The sequence below is a fragment of the Callorhinus ursinus genome, unplaced genomic scaffold, assembly GCF_003265705.2.
Source record: "Callorhinus ursinus isolate GAN/ISIS: 27379988/994484 unplaced genomic scaffold, GSC_fseal_2.0 scaffold4, whole genome shotgun sequence".
NCBI classification, from domain to species: domain Eukaryota; kingdom Metazoa; phylum Chordata; class Mammalia; order Carnivora; family Otariidae; genus Callorhinus; species Callorhinus ursinus.
This window is the reverse complement of record NW_027397066.1, coordinates 92,333,483-92,353,894: the sequence shown is the minus strand read 5'-3', so window position 1 is coordinate 92,353,894 and position 20,412 is coordinate 92,333,483. Positions and strand designations below refer to the sequence as shown.

General features: G+C 38.7%; 1 protein-coding gene across 2 annotated transcripts in view; it reads right to left on the bottom strand.

Moving 5' to 3' along the window:
* The window catches only part of AP1AR (adaptor related protein complex 1 associated regulatory protein), a 40,157-nt gene extending 20,657 nt beyond the window's left edge, over positions 1–19,500 (bottom strand). Inside the window, exon 1 of one of the 2 annotated variants that reach the window (XM_073892116.1) lies at positions 18,968–19,500. In XM_073892116.1, the coding sequence (XP_073748217.1) occupies positions 18,968–19,050 (83 nt within the window). In that variant the 5' untranslated portion in view covers positions 19,051–19,500. The remainder of the gene's footprint in view (positions 1–18,967) is intronic. The other variant, XM_025874053.2, reaches the window with a different exon arrangement.
* Between the last annotated feature and the right edge of the window lie 912 nt (positions 19,501–20,412).

Genomic DNA, 20,412 nt, shown 5'->3' with positions numbered 1-20,412 from the left:
TGTCATTTGTCCTGTAGAATTTCTCAGTTCCTAGGTTTGGCTGACTTTTTTTCCTCTTGGTGTTGTTTTCTTCCTCTATTCTCTGTATTTCCTATGTATTGACAATTTGATTTAAATGAGTGCAGTTTTTTTTTTTAAGGCAAGAACCTTAATATGTGGTACTTGCTATTGAACTAAATTATGAGGAATTTTATTTTTGTCTTTCTTTTACTGACGCTAAGAATGATCTGTAGGTTCAGGTATTGTCAGCCTAATTCATCCATTATAAAGCTTCCCATCAACCTTTTACCAAATGGTTTCAGCATCCACTGTTAATCATTGCTTAGTTCCATTATTTCATGAGAAGGTACACAATCATGATTTTCTAAATCTACCATTCCTTAAGAATTTATTAGCTGGGGCGCCTGGGTGGCTCAGTTGGTTAAGCGACTGCCTTCGGCTCAGGTCATGATCCTGGAGTCCCGGGATCGAGTCCCATGTCGGGCTCCTTGTTCAGCAGGGAGTCTGCCTCTCTCTCTGACCCTCTTCCCTCTCGTGCTCTCTATCTCTCATTCTCTCTCTCAAATAAATAAATAAAATCTTTAAAAAAAAAAGAATTTATTAGCTGTATAAGAACCTCACTGGAAGATCCTGAACAGACAATCTAAGTTTTAAGAGGCCAATTAGGAATCTTTTGTAATAGTACAACAGAGAAATGATGGTAGCTTGGATCATCAAGTTGAAGTTATAAGAAACAGTTCTGAAGAAAATATTGACAGAATTTGCTAATGAATTAGTTGTAGGAGTGTATATAAAAAGGAAGAATCAAGAATGTCTCCTAAGTTTTTGTCTCGAACAACTAGAAGAATGAGAAGTTGCCATTTACTGAGATGAAAAAGGCTAGGAAAGGAGCAGATTGGTGTTTTTAGATGCCTTAAGCTAGACATCCACACATAGTTAAGAAGCTGGATGAGAGTCTTCTATTCAAATTCCAAGTCTAGCACATTAAGATAAACATCAGGCCAAAACCCCTTTATACTTTCTATAATTGATGCTGGGGATACTTCTCAATTCCAGATATTTAAGAACACCACAGTTTTATTCTTGGCTTAAAACCCAGGGAATTCATCTTTGTTTTCCCAACTCAAGGAAGGTTTCTTGTAAACAAAGATGCAATGTCAGTAATTTTTCCTCTCCCATACATCTGCTTCTTGTTATTACTAGTACATACACATGGCTATTGTTTTTAAGAATTTTACTTCCAATCACTATGGAGAAATAGAAGTATAGCTTATTCCTGGGAAAGAGAGGAAGAATGAGTTATTTCCCAAAAAGTGGAAATACAAGAAACAAAAATTAAAACTATAAAAGCAATATAACATTAATGCACCTGTTAACTTGACAAGTTAAATTACCTTAAAGAAACAGAATGGCTCCTGGGTTTTGAGACTTAAAGTAAAGAGAATTAGTTAACATCTAAAAGAAGAATATGTTAGGGGCACCTGGGTGGCTCAGTCGTTAAGTGTCTGCCTTTGACTCAGGTCATGATCCCAGGGTCCTGGGATTTAGCCCCGCATCGGGCTCCCTGCTTGGCGGGAAGCCTGCTTCTCCCTCTCCCACTCCCCCTGCTTGTGTTCCTGCTCTTGTTATGTCTCTGTCAAATAAATAAATAAAATCTTAAAAAAAAATAAAAGAATATGTTAAAGTAGAGGAAATGGAAGTATGGGAAACAGAAGCAAATGTTAGCAGAGTTAATCCAAAGCCTATCTGTAGAGTCCCTGGTTCAAGGAATTGATCTGTCTGGCTCCAGTGGCAGGTAGTGCTCCCAGGTGATGGGTTATTTGAATTGCCTAACTAACTTATTCTGAATCTATACTAAGAACTTCTACCCCATTATTCTTCACTCACAGTGAAAGAATGTCCTTAACTGAAGATACAAGTACTATGCAGTTCCTGGACAGTTATATTTCACATTTTTAATTACCAAATATGCCTTCTGGTTTTCTCTATTTGACCCAATAAAGCTGAGGGCAAGAGCCTGGGACAAGGAGAAACCACTGATGTGATTGTTCAAACAAAATTATTATATGCTAATGGAACAACAAAACTAGCCATAGGAAAAATCACAGGACTTGTCTTATTCAGGTCTCCCAAGTCCTGTGCAGTATATTTCATTATAGTATATAGGTCCTGTTGAGAATATTTTCCTCAAGAATGAAGTTTTAGTTGTGTATAAGTGGTACCATTAAAAGCAAACAGAGGAAAATGAGATAAAAAGAAACTGGATCAGTCTAAAGCCAGAAATTTAGTATCAACTAATTAAACTACATTTCCAACAACCTTTGATCAAAGTTAAATCTTAGAAAGAAAGATAAAAAACAAAATGACTAAAAGTAGCAATGTCTATTCCAAAGGCCTGACTCTTGATTACTGTTACTTTGTTCTTAGAGAAGTAACATTTTGCTTTCTTCAATTTGAAAAGAGTGTTTTATTGACTTGAAGCTTCCTAGTATATATGATGTTAAAAAACCAAAGTATAACAAGCTATTACTGTAATGGAGAGCAAAGAGGGATTTACATTTATTGAGTACCTACAATGGGCCAGGTATTACAATGTATGTAGGAACTTAGGGTTTTTTTTTTTTTTAAATGAACTTAGTTTTTATATGTATTTTTACATACATTTCCTCTCCACAATAATTCTATGAGGTACTATAATCTTATGAATCTGCACTGTTCAATATGATAGCCACTAGCCAGGTGTGGCTACTGAGTACTTGAAATGTGGCTAGTCTGAATTAAGAATTCAGTCTGAATATTTCAAATAGACACTGGATTTTGAAGACATTACCAAACCAAAAACAAAACAAAACAAAAAAAGTCAAATGATCTACCTCCAATAACTAAGCTCTTTTCAATATATATCCACGATCAAACATACATATCTTTTAGATCTTCCTCAATTCCTCCTCCCTCCAAGTTCAATTGATCATAGTTCTTCAGTTGAAAACACTTATGGGACGACAATGAATGGATAAAGAAGATGTGGTGTGTGTGTGTGTGTGTGTGTGTGTGTGTATGCACAATGGAATATTATGCAGCCATCAAAAGGAATGAAACCTTGCCATTTGCAATGATGTGGATGGAACTGGAGGATATTATGCTGAGCGAAATGTCAATCAGAGAAAGACAAGTATCATATGATCTCACTGATATGAGGAATTCGTAATCTCAGGAAATAAACTGAAGGTTGCTGGAGTGGTGGGGGATGGGAGGGATGGGGTGGCTGGGTGATAGACATTGGGGAGGGTATGTGCTATGGTGAGCGCTATGAATTGTGTAAGACTGTTGAATCACAGACCTGTACCTCTGAAACAATACATTATACGTTAAAAAAAAAAAAAAGAAGATAGTAGGAAGGGAAAAATGAAGGGGGGGAAACCAGAGGGGGTGATGAGCCATGAGAGACAATGGACTCTGAGAAACAAACTGAGAGTTCTAGAGGGGAGGGAGGTGGGGGGATGGGTTAGCCTGGTGATAGGTATTAAAGAGGGCATGTACTGAATGGAGCACTGGGTGTTATACGCAAACAATGAATCATGGAACACTACATCAAAAACTAGTGATGTAATGTATGGTGATTAACATAACAAAATTTTAAAAAAATGGAAAAAAAAACACTTATGGGCATGTTCCAATACTATGCGTGCAGCTTAGGAATCTAAAAGTATATTGATTTTATATGTAACACTGCTTACAATATATGCTTTTAGAATTATTCATAAAGCATTTGTTTTATTATTCATAAAAATTCTTCACTAAATATTGGGGTAAATAAACCTGATGACATTTAAAATTATAAGAAAATCTGGTGTAATACTTTCATTAACTTCTTAAGAATCTAAAAATAAAGAATAGCCATCCTACTTTTTTAGACCTATTGTTAGCATGTAAGTGGGTCATGTTGTACAAACCTCCCTAAAAAACTTGAAGTACATCAGTATGGAACAACTTAAGATTTTTAGAGGTGCCGGGTGGCTCAGTCATTAAGCATCTGTCTTCAGCTCAGGTCATGATCCCAGGGTCCTGGGATCAAACCCCACATCGGGCTCCCTGTTCAACGGGAAACCTGCTTCTCCCTCTCCCACTCCCTCTGCTTGTGTTCCCTCTCTCGCTGTGTCTCTCTCTGTCAAATAAATAAAATCTTTTTTTTAAAAGAATCTCTTATACACATATACAAAGAATCATTTATAAGAACGTTAACTGAAGTAGTTTCTAATAGCAAAAAAACCTCAAAATAATCTAAATGCCCATCAACAAGAGAATGGATAAATTAATTATAGCCTATTTATACGACACATTACACAGGAGCATAAATGAATGAATGAACCAGAACTGCATGTATAAAAGTGGAAATTTTGAATAAATACTCAAAGTAAAAACCAATCAAAGAACTAATCAATCAATGTTTACTATATTCAGAGTGACTACAGGGAAATAAAAACACCACTCTTCCCTTCAAGTTAGGGGTAAACTCAGGCCCACATAAGAAGTTGCTCCTGCAAGTGTCAGGAACCATGTGACTCCCAGAGAAATGAGTGGAGACAAATGCAGAAAGAATAAGGGAATGCATGAATAACGTTTGCAATTAAATTTGAGTCTAGGTAAGAAATGATAATAGGCTGGACTACAGTGGAGTCAGTGAGAGAAATGGATAAAGAAACATTTAGAAAATAAAAATCATCTGGGTGGGGGATGGACTGGAAAATGACATTATGGAGAGGAAAGTCAGAATCCTAATCGGGACATAATATGAAAGAAGCAGGAGTCAAGAATGAAGGTACAAGAGAAAAAAAATAAATGTGGCAAATCCAAGGCATAAGACTTATGTGCCAGGGGTGAAAAGAATAAAGAACTAAGTGAGAAGCTGGAAGAGTCCTCTAGGAATACACCAGTATCACAAAAAATGAAGCTGTGCTGTAAAGAAAATGGTTAAACTCACAACATGAGTGCATTTAATTTTTATCAATTCAGCCATATGCCCTGGAAGGAAAGGGGAAGTTAGAAATAATGTGGGCAACAATCCAATATTCTTTTTTTTTTTTAAAGATTTCATTTATTTATTTGACAGAGAGAGACACAGCCAGAGAGGGAACACAAGCGGGGGAGCGGGAGAGGGAGAAGCAGGCCTCCCATGGACCAAGGAGCCGACGCAGGACTCAATCCCAGGATCCCGGGATCACGACCTGAGCTGAAGGCAGACGCCTAATGACTGAGCCTCCCAGGAGCCCAACAATCCACTATTCTATTTAAGAGCATATATATTCAGGTGTATAATTATGGCGAAAGCTGAAACAAAGTGGCTCCAAAAACAATGATTTAAAGAAAATAGTAGGTTATTTTTCTTCTTCCATAACAGTCTAGAGCTCCCCAAGGTCATCCATGGACATTCATTTGTACATAATCCTTATATCCCTTATGTCTCTAAACAAACTAAAGTAAGTTTCTGTATATTCATTCTACTACCGTCAAAAATGTGTAAGTGGACTCAAACATGTAAAAAACATTAAGGAGAGAGAAAAGACAGGCTTACGTACTCTGAATGGTGGTGGCACTTAAAAAATTTGGAAGAGTAGGGCACCTGGGTGGCTCAGTTGGTCAAGTTGGTTCCAACTCTTGATTTCGGCTCAGGTCATAATCTCAGGGTCGTGGAATCGAGGCCTGTGACAGGCTCCATGCTCAGCAGGGAGTCTGCTTGAGATTCTCTCTCCATCTCCCCACTGTGCTCTCTCCCTCCAAAATAAGTAAATCTTTTTAAAAGATTTGGAAGAGTTTAAAAGTAAATGTATTACACAAGTGAAGATTTTTTTTTTTTTTTATTTGACAGAGAGAGAGACAGCAAGAGAGGGAACATAAGCAGGGGGAGTGGGAGAGGGAGAAGCAGGCTTCCCGTGGAGCAGGGAGCCCGATGAGGGGCTCTATCCCAGGACCCTGGGATCATGACCTGAGCCGAAGGCAGACACTTAACGACTGAGCCACTCAGGCACCCCAGAAGTGAAGATTCTTGCATATATATTTATCAATGTTATCAAAGCAGATATCAAGATAATCTTTTATTAATAAGTCTCATAAAGATTTTATTAATAAAATCAGTCTCATTCCCAAAAATGCAGTTTTTTATGCTTCTACAGGTACTCTTTTACACCAAAGTGACTTAACTAAAAGATAACTGAAAATTTTCACAAATCCTATGTTGGTATTGTTCCTTTTTTTTCATACTCTTCTATATGTTAAAATAGGATAGTTTTTCCTTACATCTTCTGTTTAACATTATAAATAAATAATGAAGAACCATGGTAAATTGTTCCAAAGTATATTAAAAATTAAAAGCTTCCCAAGACTTCTTTTTTCTGAACAAAAGATTGGAAAGGTTATAAATCAGATGTCCCACAAAAACTATTACAATAAAGATGATAGACATATCATTTTTCAATTATTATCAAATATTTCAATGGAGGTTTAATAATTCAAATCTGAAGGGATGATCTATCAATAGATTTTCCAGGTAGGGATAGTATCAACATAGGTGATTTTTTTTTATTTAAAGATTTTTACTGGGGCACCTGGGTGGCTCAGTCGTTAAGTGTCTGCCTTCAGCTCAGGTCATGATCCCAGGGTCCTGGGATCAAGCCCCGCATCGGGCTCCCTGCTCAGCAGGAAGCTTGCTTCTCCCTCTCCTACTCCCCCTGCTTGTGTTCCCGCTCTCGCTGTGTCTCTTTCTGTCAAATAAATAAAAATCTTTTTTTTTTAAAAAAAAAGATTTTTATTTATGTATTTGTCAGAGAGAGAGCGCACAAGCAGGGGGAAGGAGAAGCAGGCTCCTTGCTGGGCAGGGAGCCTGATGCAGGACTCGACCCCAGGAGCCTGGGATCATGACCTGAGCCGAAGGCAGACGCTTAACTGACTGAGCCACCCAGGCATCCCAACATAGGTGATTTTAATAAAGTAATAATATTCATGGTTTATTAAGTCCCTCACTAATGAAGGCATATTTAGGAAGAATGGATGTTCAGAAAATTTATTTTATGACTTGGAAGAGAAAGACAACTCCTTGGACTCTGAGAAACAAACTGAGGGTTCCAGAGGGGAGGGGGATGGGGGGATGGGTTAGCGTGGTGATGGGTATTAAGGAGGGCACGTACTGAATGGAGCACTGGGTGTTATACGCAAACAATGAATCATGGAACACTACATCAAAAACTAATGATGTAATGTATGGTGATTAACATAATACAATAAAATCAAATTAAAAAAAAGAAAGAGAACTCTTTCTGCTAAACATGTTTAAGAGAGAAAACATGGGTTAAAAAAAGGTTACTGCCCTTTTAAAAAAATTTTTAGTTCCAGAACAGTTAACATACAGTGTTATACTAATTTCAGGTGTACAATATAGTGATTCAACAATTCCATACATCGCCCAGTGCTCATCAGGACAAGTGCCCTTATTAATCCCCATCATCTATGCCACCCATCCCCCCCCCCACTTCCTCTCTGGTAACCATCAGTTAGTTTGTTCTCTATAGTTAAGAGTCTGTTTCTTACTTTGTCTCTTTTTTTCCTTTGCTTGTTTGTTTCTTAAATTCCACATGAGTGAAATCTTTCGGCATTTGTCTTTCTCTGACTGCCTTATTTCACTTAGTATTATACTCTCTAACCCCACACATATCATTGCAAATAGAAAAATTTCATTCTTTTATATAGCTGAATATATACACCACACCTTCTTTATCCATTCATCTATAGATGGACACTTGGGCTGCTTCTGTGATTTGGCTATTGTAAATAATGCTGCTATAAACATAGGGGCACATGCATCTTTTTGAATTAGTGTTTTTGTATTTTTTTAGTGACCCAGTAGTGCTGGATTGTAGGGTAGTTCTATTTTTAACTTTCTGAGAAACTTCCATACTGTTTTTCTCGGTGGCTGCACCAGTTTGCATTCCTACCAACAGTGCACGAGGGTTCCTTTTTTCCCACATCCTCACTAACCTGTTGTTCCTTGTGTTGTTGATTTTAGCCATTCTGACACATGTGAGGTGATATCTCATTGTAGTTTTGTAGTCTATTTTTGCTTTCATTCTTCTATAGGTGGCTGTCTAATTTTCCCAACATCATTTGTTGAAGAGATTGTCCTTTTTCCACTGGATATTCTTTCCTGCTTTGTCAAAGATTAGTTGACCTTAGAGTTGAGGGTCCATTTCTGAGTTCTCTATTCTGTTCCATTGATCTATATGTCTGTTTTTGTGCCAGTACCATACTGTCTTGATGATTACAGCTTTGTAATGCAACATGAGGTCTGGAATTGTGATGCCCGCAGCTTTGCTTTTCAAGGTTGCTTTGGCTATTCAGGGTCTTTTGTGATTCCATACAAAGTTTAGGATTATTTGCTCCAGTTCTGTGAAAAATGCTGTTGGTATTTTGATAGTGATTGCATTAAATGTGTAGATTGCTTTGGGTAGTCTAGACATTTTAACAATATTTGTTCTTCCAATCCATGAGCATAGAATATCTTTCCATTTATTTGGTTCTTCTTGAATTTCTTTCATCAGTGTTTTATAGTTTTTAGAGTACTCTTTGGTTAAGGTTATTCATAGATACTTTATTATTTTTGGTGCAATTGTAAATGGAATTGTTTTCTTAATTTATCTTTCTGTTGCTTCATTTTTAGTATGTAGAAATGCAACAGATTTCTGTACATTGATTTTGTATCCTAAGACTTTACTGAGTTCATTTATCAGTTTTAGTTTTTTTGGTGGAGTCTTTAAGATTTTCTATATATAGTATCATGTCATCTGCAAATAATGAAAGTTTTACTTCTTCCTTACCAATTTGGAGTCTATTTCTTTTTATTGTCTGACTTCTGTGGCTACGACTTCCAGTACTACATTGAATAAAGGTGGTCTTGTCTTGTTCCTGACCATAGGGGAAAAGCTCTGTTTCTCCCCAATGAGTATGTTGTTTGCCATATATGGCCATATATGGCCTTTACTATTTTGATGTTCCCTCTCACTCTACTTTGTTAAGGGCTTTTATCATGAATGGATGTTATACTTTGTGAAATGCCTTTTCTGCATCTATTGAAATGACCATATGGTTTTTATCATTTCTCCTCCTGATATGATGTATCACAATGATTGATTTGTGACTACTGAACCACCCTTGCAACCCAGGAATAGATCCCAGTTGATTGTGGTGAATGATTTTTTTTTTTTAATGTATTGTTGAATTCAGTTTGCTAGTATTTTGTTGAGGGCTTTTGCATCTATGTTTATCAGAGATATTGGCCTATAGTTCTCTTTTTTGGTGGCACCTTTATCTGGTTTTGATATCAGGTTAATGCTGGCCTCATAGAATGAATTTGGAAGTTTTCCTTCCTTTCTAGTTTTTTGGACTAGTTAGAGAAGAGGTGTTGTGTTAACTCTTCTTTAAATGTTTGGTAGGATTGCCCCGTGAAGCCGTCTGGACTTTTGTTTATTGGGAGTTTCATTTTATTACTGATTAATTTCTTCCCTGATAATTGGTCTGTTCAAATTCTCTTTATCTTCCTGCTTCAGCTTTGGTAAATTATACGTTTCCAGAAACTTATCCATTTCTTCTGGGTTGTCCAATTTATTGGCATATAATTTTTTATAATATTCTCTTACAACTGTTTGTACTTCTGTTAATTCTCCTCTATCATTTGTGATTTTATTTGAGTCCTGTTTTTTTTTTTTTAAAGATTTTATTTATTTGACAGAGAGAGCGAGAGAGCACAAGCAGGGGGAACAGTAGAGGGAGAGGGAGAAGCAGGCTCCCCATCAAGCAGGAAGCCCGATGCGGGGCTCAATCCCGGGACCCTGGGATCATGACCTGAGCTGAAGGCAGATGCTTCACCATCTGAGCCACCCAGGCGCCCCTTTTCTGTTTTTTTCTTGATGAGTCTAGCTAAAGGCCTATCAATTTTGTTGATTTTTTTCAAAGAACCATCTCCTGGTTCCAGTGATATCTGTTCTATTTTTTTTAAGTTTCTCTATCATTTATTTCTGCTCTAATTTTTATTAATCCTTCCTTGTGCTGGTTTTGGGTTTTGTTTGTTGTTCTTTTTCTAGCTCCTTTAGGTGCAAGGTTAAGTTGTTTGAGATTTTTCTTGCTCTTGAGGTAGGCCTATATTTCTATAAACTTCTCTCTTAAAACTGCTTTTGCTGCATCTCATAAGTTTTGGACTGTAATGTTTCATTTTCATTTGTTTCCATGTAGTTTTTTATGTCTTTCATTTCTTGCTTCACTCATCCACTGTTCAGTAGCATGTTATTTAACCTCCATGTATTTGTGGTCTTTCCAGACTTTTTCTTGTGGTTGATTTCTAGCTTCACAGCATTGTGTCCAAAAAAGATGCATGGTATGAAGGTCACTATTGTTTAAAAGGGGCCTGATTTAGAGGAAACTAGGAACTAGAAGGGACCTTAGAGGTCTTTTGTTTCTTTCTCATTCATCACCTGTAATCTGTGTGCAGCATCTGAAATTGTTGACCACCTTCTTTTAGAAATGGTTGCTACTTATGTATCTATGATATTGAACTTTCTAATTCTAATTGAAGTTCCCTGGATTACTGAATGACAGACATATATAGCTTTGTAGTTAAAATACAGAAGTGAATAAAAACTGACCCATGTACCCAAGAGGCTTAGGGTCTAATGGGGTAGATACACAGGTAAGTTAACAACTACCGTGCTCTGAGTGCCATATGTTCAGATGAGGGGCATCAAAATCAGATGGAGGAGGAATTAGCCAGTTCCCAAGTAGTGAGAAAAAATGTTTCAGGGAGCAGCAGGTACCAAAGGCAAGGGGGAATGAAAAGAGCAACATACATTTAAGAAACATTAATTCTGTGAACAAGTATTTATTGCCTAAATACTACGCATTAGGCATATAACTTGGAGCTGAGTATTCAATGGTCATCAAAAACAGGCATGGACTCCCTCCTTTACATTGAAAGCAGAAAACACATATTAACCAAATCATCATACTATTTCAGGTATAATAAAAAACCTGAAAAAGTGTTCAAAAGAAAAGGAAGATGATTCCATAATGGTGTGAGGACTTAAACCCTGAGAGTAGGAGGTGGTTTGAGAAGACTTCTGTGGGAAATAATCCTTGAGCTGGCATCTAAAAGATGAGTTGGAGTTACCTAAGTAAAAAGAGAAGAAATGGATTCAAGGAAGAATGTGACACAGATAAGACCCGCACCCCCCAAAAGAAAGGAAGGCAAGGAAGAGATAATGCAAAGCCTTGAAACCTACATTAAAGATTTCAGTGTTTATTCTAAAAGTACAATAAGCCACTGAAGAATTTTAAGCTGTGTTTGTATCACAGATTTGCATTTATGATTACTTTGACTCCAAAATACAGGATCAACTGGAAAAGGTCAGGAATAGATGTAGGCAGACCCACTGGTAGTCTACCCACTCAGTCAACAAATATTTATTGAGTGCCTAATATTGGCAAGCACTGTTGCTATACTGGATATATAGGAATAAACAAATAAAAGTCCCTGGCCTCATGAAATTTATACTGTATTAAAGGGGAACAGACAACAAACAAATAGAGTTTACAAAGTCATGGAGTGGTAAGTGCTGTGAGGGAATAAAGCACTGTCAGAAAATGGTGAATGAAGAAGGGTGTTATTTTAACACAGGGTATTGGAAATCTAGGCAAGAAATGAGAGGACAGCCTGGACTAAAGTGGCAGTGGTGAAAGAAATGGGTAGACTGAAAAACTAGGAGGTACAAAAAAAATCTGGTTTTGGGGATGGACTAAGAAATGTGGGATGATGGGGAACAGGGTCAAAGATGCTCCTGGATTAGTGACTACATGCATACTATGCTTTAAGGAAAGTACAGTAGAAGAGTCTAATTCAGTTTTGAAGGACTCCAACATTTATTGACTGAAGTGATGAAAATGAACGTTCATAGAAGATAGGGAAGATAGTTCAATATATATTTTTTAAGATTTTATTTATTTATGTGACACAGAGAGAGAGAGAGAGCAGGGGGAGCAGAAGAGGGAGAGGCAGGCTCCCTGCTTAGCGGGGAGCCCGAGGCGGGGCTCAATCCCAGGACCCTGAGATCATGACCCGAGCTGAAGGCAGATGTTTAACCGACTGAGCCACCCAGGCGTCCCAAGATAGGTCAATTTAAATCCACTACCCAGGTGAGCGCTGTGAAGTGTTCAAGACTGTTGAATCAGATCTGTACTTCTGAAACAAATAATGCAACATATGTTAAGAAAAAAGAAAAAGAAGAAGATAGCAGGAGGGGAAGAATGAAGGGGAGTAAGTCGGACGGGGAGACGAACCATGAGAGACGATAGACTCTGAAAAACAAACAGGGTTCTAGAGGGGAGGAATGTAGGGGGATGGGTTAGCCTGGTGATGGGTATTAAAGAGGGCACATTCTGCATGGAGCATTGGGTGTTATACACAAACAATGAATCATGGAAAACTACATCAAAAACTAATGATGTAATATATGGTGATTAACATAACAATAAAAAATTAAAAAAAAATAAATCCAGTACCCAGGGAGGTAGATAGAAAATATGGTTAAGTATGAAATTACAGGAGTGAAGGGAGAGCCAACAGCATCAAATGCAGCTAAAAGATCAAGTAGAGTAAGGATTACTAATATCCACTGGATTATGACGGCGATTCTGATATTATGCTGGTGGGGGGCAACAAAGGCAGCAGTAGCAGGGATAATGAACGTTAGCTTGCCTTGAAGACTGAGTAAGAAGTGAGGAAATGGAGATATCAAGGCAATTCTTTAGGTTGTTAAAGGAAAAGGACAGGAAATAGGGTAGTAGCTAGAGGGAGATGCAGGAGTCTAAGTAAGGTTTAGTGTTTCTTTCTTTTTGGTTTTCAGATTAGAGAGACATAAGCTCAAAAAGGTATCAGCAAGAGCATAGAGCTACAAATATATAGAAGATGGAAGGGTCTGTACTAAGGCAGGGAAGATGTAGAAGTTAGAAAGATGTAGGGGCCATTCAGGCAGTATAATCTACAGAACTTGACAACCTGGATTTGGAGGGTGATTGAAAGGAAGGAGTTTAACATGATTCTCAGGTTCGTGACTTAGGTGACTATATATTGTTTACCACTCACAAGGTAGGGCACAAAGTAACAGAAATGGTTGCGGCTTTACAAAAGAAAAAAAAATGAGGAAAGGCCTATGAGAAGAAAAGAAAGATGAGGCTGGCTTTGCAAACTGATTTTGAAGTTATGTTTGATACCCAAATGGAAATACTAGGTAGGCAATATGATATTTCAGAGCTAACACTGAGATGACCAGGCTCATTAGTATGCACATAATAGGTAAAGCCATGTGTTTTCATGCCATTACCCAGGAAAAGTACATTAAAGAAGAAAAAATATATTAAGGAAGAATAGAGTGAGGTTCAGAACATGGCCCTGGGGAGTCTTTAAGGTAAAATACAGAATATTCAGGAAATTCATATCCATTTAAATCTACTATTATTTTCCTTCCTAATTTCTGAAACAAGAGAAACATTTTATAGTTGTATATTTTTCAAAGCTGACAAACATGCAGAAAACTAAACTGAATCTCTCAATAATGACACTATTGATTACCATTTTAGCAACATACATTATGATAAAATACTAAATGCTCATTGGTACTCTATATGATTTTTTTTTAAAAAGTAAATCAACGTAAAACTAGTAGGATATGTGTTTAACTCTGTGAAGGAGTGATGTTTTTGCCAAAGTTAGACAATCGTCTAAAAGAAAAAGAAGGATAAGAGAAAACTCTGTTTTCTAAATCTTACAAGTTCAAAAATAATACTCTCTGGCTATTCATTCAACAAACATGAGACACTGAGAATAGAGAGAGATAAAGATAAAGCATAGTCCCTGACCCTTGAGGAGCTCTCAACCCATACCACGGAAGATACTAAAAGCGCACTGTGGTCCATGGGCCAAATGTGGCCCAATGCCTGTTTCTGAAAGGCAAAGTTTTATTGTAACAGTCACATGCATTTGTTTACATATTGTCTATGTTTTTGTACTAATACAGCAAAGTTGAGTAGTTGCAACAAAGCTGCAACCTTAATGGCCTGCAAAGCCTAAAATATATATTATCTGTCCCATTACAGAAAAAGCTTGCCAATCCCTGTTATAAAGCAGATTTAAGCCTATAGAAAATATTTCCTCAAGGAGATAATATTGTCTCAGGGTGCTGGAGCAGGTTTCACAGAAAAAACAATACTTAAGGATAAGTAAAAGCTCACCAAGAACAGGAAACGAAGAAATATCACACACAAAGGTAAGGACGAGAGAACACTGTATTTTAGGAAAACAGGAATGTGTATAGTCCATCTAGTATATAGCATATTGAGGATGTGGTAAGTGAAAGAATGGCAGAGAATACTTTCACTGATCTTCCCTGCCTATGCTGCCAAGCTCATGTGGGCAGGAAGTAAAATCTACAATTTTAATGGTATACTCTAAGGAAAATATAATTAGAAAACACAATTAGGCTGGTAAAATGGATTATGGTTATCTTGTTGGGAGTTTGTTTGTTTATTTATTTATTTAGACCACACACGCAGGGGGTGGGGGAACAGACTGGAGGGAGAGAAAGAATCAGATGGGGTTCTATCCCATGACTCTGAGATCATGACCTGAGCTGAAATCAAGAGCCAGACACTTACTGACTGAGCAACCCGGGGGTCCCTTGTCAGGAGTTTAAATTTGATACTACTCTCAATGAATGGAAGGTTATCATTTATCAAAAAAGTTAAAATATTAAGGTTTATGAATAAGTTTTTTGAAATTAGAATAGATTCATTGTTTTCCTTTTAATGTTATTCTCACTGATTTGTATTCTGACATGATTTTCTGAATGAGAGAACAAAGAGTAAGATTACACTCTTTACCCCCAAACGCAGAAACTGCATAAAATCCCAAGCACACAAATAGATGTTATGTTGCACTTCTGAATGTGGTGCAACTCATCATCTGTCACAGAAGGGAAAAAAGGCTGAGCAAGTTAGCTGCAGGTAATAGGACACAGAGAAAGTGGTTAAGCAAGGGCATGGTATGATCCAGTATGAGTTTTAGAAAGCCTAACTCCAATGACAGAAAGGGAAGATGGGACTGAAGTATGAGAGATACAAGAGGGGAGAATAGTCGAGAAGAAGGGGAGAGACCTGGCGATTTGAAAGACAAAGTTCAAGGCACAAGTACCAACAAAGGAAACGGGTTCAGTATGTATTAAGAAGAGACTAAATTGATGAGAGAGAGGACTATGAAGTTGAGTTTGTAGCTTGGAAAACTGTGAATGCAGCTGTTAAGGGAATGAGAGAATACCTGAAGCAGAGGAAGAAGTAATCTTGGGGGAAAGAAATATCTACTCTAGATATTTGTTAGGTATTTTAGATAGGTTGATTTGAGAAGCCTTTATATATCCAAGTGTATCCCTTCAGTTAGCAACTGAAAATACAGTGCTAAACCTTTGAAAAGAGGTCTGTTTAGAAGACATGAGATTTGGAAGTCATGGTAGTTGAAATCATAGGAATGGATGAAATTTCCTCAGGGTTGGGTATACATATGAAGGGAACTAAATAAAGCAAAGACAAGACAGAGAAAAATTTTGTACTTAATAGGCAGATAGAGTAAGAACTAGTCAGTAGAGAAACAGGAAAATAATAAAAGTAATGTTGCAGAGGTCAAGTGCAGTTTCAAGAAAAGAACAGTTTTATCACACAGAATAGAGTCAAGTTTTTCAGATGTATGTATACGTTACCTACAAAATAAAAAGCCATGAGTCATTAGTGGTTAAGGGTAAAGGCTATGCATTCGAGGGACCTGGGCTCAATGCCAGTTCAGCTACCTTGAACAAGTTAAACTTTCCATGCGTCAGTTTTCAATCTGTAATGTATGTAATAGTACTTATCTTCCTCACAGGATTGTGGTGAGGAATAAGTGGGATAATGTAAAGTACTTATAACAGAGCCAGCACATATAGGAAGTAATCAAATGTTGGCAGCTATTACTAAAATATTTTTTACTAGGAAAGAAAATAGCAAATCACCGTAAACTATTGCCTGAAGGCAACTTCGCTGCTGGAGCCAAAAAAGCCAACAAATGTTAAATATCAAGGATACAAAACATGACCATACCTTTATATAAAACTATAGTACATTTTAACTAGAACCACTGTGTGGAATTATATGGCAAGATAAAAATGGGAATATACAACACAACAAACATAAATGGGTCTTCAGTTTGAGAAAAAAACATGAAAATTATCTATACAAAAGATTTCTAGTACTGCCCAAGAACCGACCAGCAGGTGGAGCCCTCTAGAATGTGTTGGTAAACAAAACTCCCTACGGTTAAAAAAAAAAAAAAAAAAAGGATGACTCATTAGGATGTCTAAATTTTATTCCTTAAAGATAGTTAACTCCCTCTGCTTTAATCCCCAAATAACTTTATTAGTAGCAAGGTTTCTGACATATCTCAACACTGATATTAATATTTTGACTATTGACAGATATTCTAGAACATAAAATCTAGAATTTGCTAATATTTTATAAACTAAAACATTAGTAATTCTGGTTTTGAAACTGGATAATGAAAACTGAGTGATCTGACTTTTGAGATGCCCTTGAGAAATCTATCGGGCTAAGGCCCTAGATCATAAAGCACCCTTGTGATGTCCAGCTTAAAACAGTCTAAGAAAGCCCAGGATTATTCTACCTGTGGCCACTATAGTGACAAATATAAATCAGATCAAGTCTTTGTGATCACCCCTAAATTTTTGCCCTTAGATGAACTATTAATTATCTAGATCTACACTTAAAAGAAAATCAGAATTACCAGGTGATTAAAAAAAAAAGCAACTAAAATGAGAGGCAAAGTTTAACTTTATTCTGTAAATAGCAATTAACTATATCCACCTGTCTCTGCATGCACACTAGAAGCTCCTAAAACAATGTGAAAATTAATGTAAAACAATAAGTTATTCAGAATATTCAAGTAAGGGAACTATCCAAACCTATGTTTATCATCTGAAATAAACAGTATCAATATCACCATTACAAGGTTTTAGATGACAGTGTCTACACCCACAGACATTCATTGCTTCAACAAGATTTGGTTGTTCAAGTTTTGCCCATAACAGAAGAACACAGATCCAACTATTACGTTTTTATGGCATATCTATAGACAATTAACACCCTAACTCACTGATTTCTCTGAGCCCCTTCCCTGTGCTGCCAACCTCACCTGCTCCGGGAATAAAATCTACAATTAGAATGCTACCCTCAAAGGAAAACATAATTAGTTTTTAAATCACAATGAAAGAACAAAACAAAAATCCCAGATACCACAGTATAGTCCAAAATCAAATACAAGTGATTTTCGCTTACCCAATTAGAGTGTAAGACCCGATTTCTACAATTAGAATTTAACATGCTACAACACAACTACAAATAAAATATTAGCAAAGCCAGAACTTTGTGGCATCTAATCCTTAGGCAAACCTATTTACGCATATTTGATTACATAGGTGCACCTGCACACAAAAATTAAAAGTAAATTAGATGATTCTCTCTGACATGATAAAAACAGCTGTCATGTTCCCCTTTGACAGTAATAGTCCTTAAGTCGGGGAAATCAAAATACTAAACTAGGCACAAAATCTTTAATTCATTACTTTTCCATTTAGGGATACTTAGTATACAATCTTGGCTACTTTGTATCAGAGAGATGACTCAATGAAAACAATAAATCTGCCTGATGAACCAATGAGTGAATCATATGTAAGATCTCTATCACCAAGAGATCCAAATTATAAATCATGTGGCTTCAGTTTATGTATTCAGAACGCCTTATGACCTGATAATGTTGGTTAAATGAGAGAGATCCTGAAAGCTTGGCAATCTGTTCCATAAAGCGCAAAAAGTCTTATTCCGTACATAAAGTGGCTTGGTTCAGATTTTTTATTCTAAGTTTGATTTCCTGGGAAATATTTTACAACAAAGCCAACTTCAAAGGAATTTGTTCTAATTTTTTCAATACCCTAAGAAATAAAAAAAACACAAAAATGGAATATTATGAAATTCTATAATTCTATGGGTGGTCTGAGTAGAAAAACCTATGCATGTCAGTTTTACATACACCAGTTTTAATCAAGAGAAGTAAGGTTCAGAAGGACTGTTATTTCTCTCGTATTACAGAGTTTATGGGTAGCACTCAGAGTACAACATTTTTCCGGAAATAACGAAAATATTAATACGGAAAAGCTACACACTGCTTCTCTTATTATCTATACCAAGAATCCGAAAGCCCACTAGAAACCCAGCAATTCGGCAAGTCTTCGTACATGTCAAAGAGTTATTCAACGTCTGGAACCTTACTTATTTTACTACAACATCCAAATGACTTTTACTAAAATTCCCTCTGAGGCATCAACTTTTTGGAACCAGATTCTCAGCGGCTCTGTCAGAGCCAAAGGGAGGGTCAAACACAGAGCTACAACCTTTGGCATCAAGCCCCAACTCAACGTAGGGTGTGTCCGGGTTGTTGTGGAGCCCGTTCTACTGCCCTTTCGTGGGAGGGTGCCTCATGCTTCCCAGAGATGATGCCTTCCATGACTCTTACCCCGCGTGACAGGGCGACCTGAGGGAGGGAGTCTTGCTGGAAGCGACAAGAGCGACGCCCGCCCCCTTCCCTACCTCTTTCCCTGGGAGGCCCCTCTCGACCAGGGCCTCCACTATGACCACCAGCTCGACGCCCGTTAAGTGGTGAGGGCAGAGGGGCTCCCGGCCTACTCCAAGCCGTCGCAGCCAAGACAGTGAAGGGGGTTCCCCGCAAGGGGCCGGAGAGGAGGAGCCAGTAGGAGCCCGGCCCTTCCCCCAGCGGGCTTACCCTCCACCGCCTCCTACACGTTGCAGCCTCCCCGCTTCCTTGCGGAGGAGCCCGAAGCACTGCGTCCAGCAGCAGTTCCCCATCGCATGCCGCCCAGGCGCCGCTGCTCCTCCTCCTCCCGCTCAAAGCCCACACTCAGGCCCGGCAGCCGCATCCGCGCGGCACGAGCCGAATGAGGCTTTGGGGACCAAGGCGGGCCAGCCGGAGCGCGGCGGCGTGAGGGGCTGAGGTGACAGGAGGAACAGGCGCTCGGAACAAAGGCAGCGGTTACTCTACCGGCCACCTAGTCGCCGCCGCTTGAGGGAGGAATGTGAGGCTGCGGGCTTTGGACTCCCTCTCCGTCCGCACGGACCCCTCGCTCGCCTCCGGACCCCAGCCTAGCACAAATGACCGCCTCCAGCCCCTGAAAGAAGCCGGGCGGCGCGCTTAGGGCGCCCAGGCCCCGCCCTCCCGTGCGCCCTGGCCGCCGCCTCGCTGCCGCCGCTGCCACACCCCCGCCTCTCCCGGGCCCCAATAGGGTGCCCTCCCTCTGCGGCCCCGCCTCCTCCGGCCACTGGTTCTTACGTCACTTCCACAAGCTCCAGGGTATTCAGCCTCTACTTTGCGGCTAGTTCAATTCCTGGTTGTGGGTGTTTGTTTCGTTGGAACTTGACCTGACTAGAAATCTCCTTTTCTCCTTGCGTTTCCGGCTTCTGGCTCCTGAGCACTTCCTTGTGTCGCAACGGTCAAGGCTCAACTTCGAACTTTGTACCAAAGCCTTATGAGCGGCTTACCTAGAGCCCAAGGCCAGGAGTCATCGGGTATGAGAAGGGGCACTTCGTGTAGTGTGTGCTTAGGTTTTGTTAATACTGCACCGTAAGTGGCAAATAGAGTCAAGGGACTGATTGACGTTTTGAACGTACCCAGAATTTTTTCTCCTCTGGTCTCTAGTTTGCGTTTCTATCTCCGTACTGTCAATATTGTAGAAAAACTTTTTTTTTTTAAAGATTTTATTTATTTATTTCAGAGAGAGAGAGAATGAGAGATAGAAAGCACGAGAGGGAAGAGGGTCAGAGGGAGAAGCAGACTCCCTGCTGAGCAGGAAGCCCGATGTGGGACTCGATCCCGGGACTCCAGGATCATGACCTGAGCCGAAGGCAGTCGCTTAACCAACTGAGCCACCCAGGCGCCCGTAGAAAAACTTTTTAATGGCGATCTACTGGCCTCTTTTTGTTTTGTTTAAAATCAAATCTTCAAATAATTTCGGATGGGTAGTTGTCGTCCAGAGGAAGTAAGAGGGCTAGGGTTTTTCAGGGACACCAGCCTTTCCGATCCAAGCGTGCTGCCGGGAACTGTAGTAGATGGGAAGAGATAGCTACTCAGACACGACTTGGTCTGCATCCTCAAATGCTCCTGTAAAACTCGGTTTTTGTAGTTGGCCTTAAAATCGAATACAAGGGGAAAAA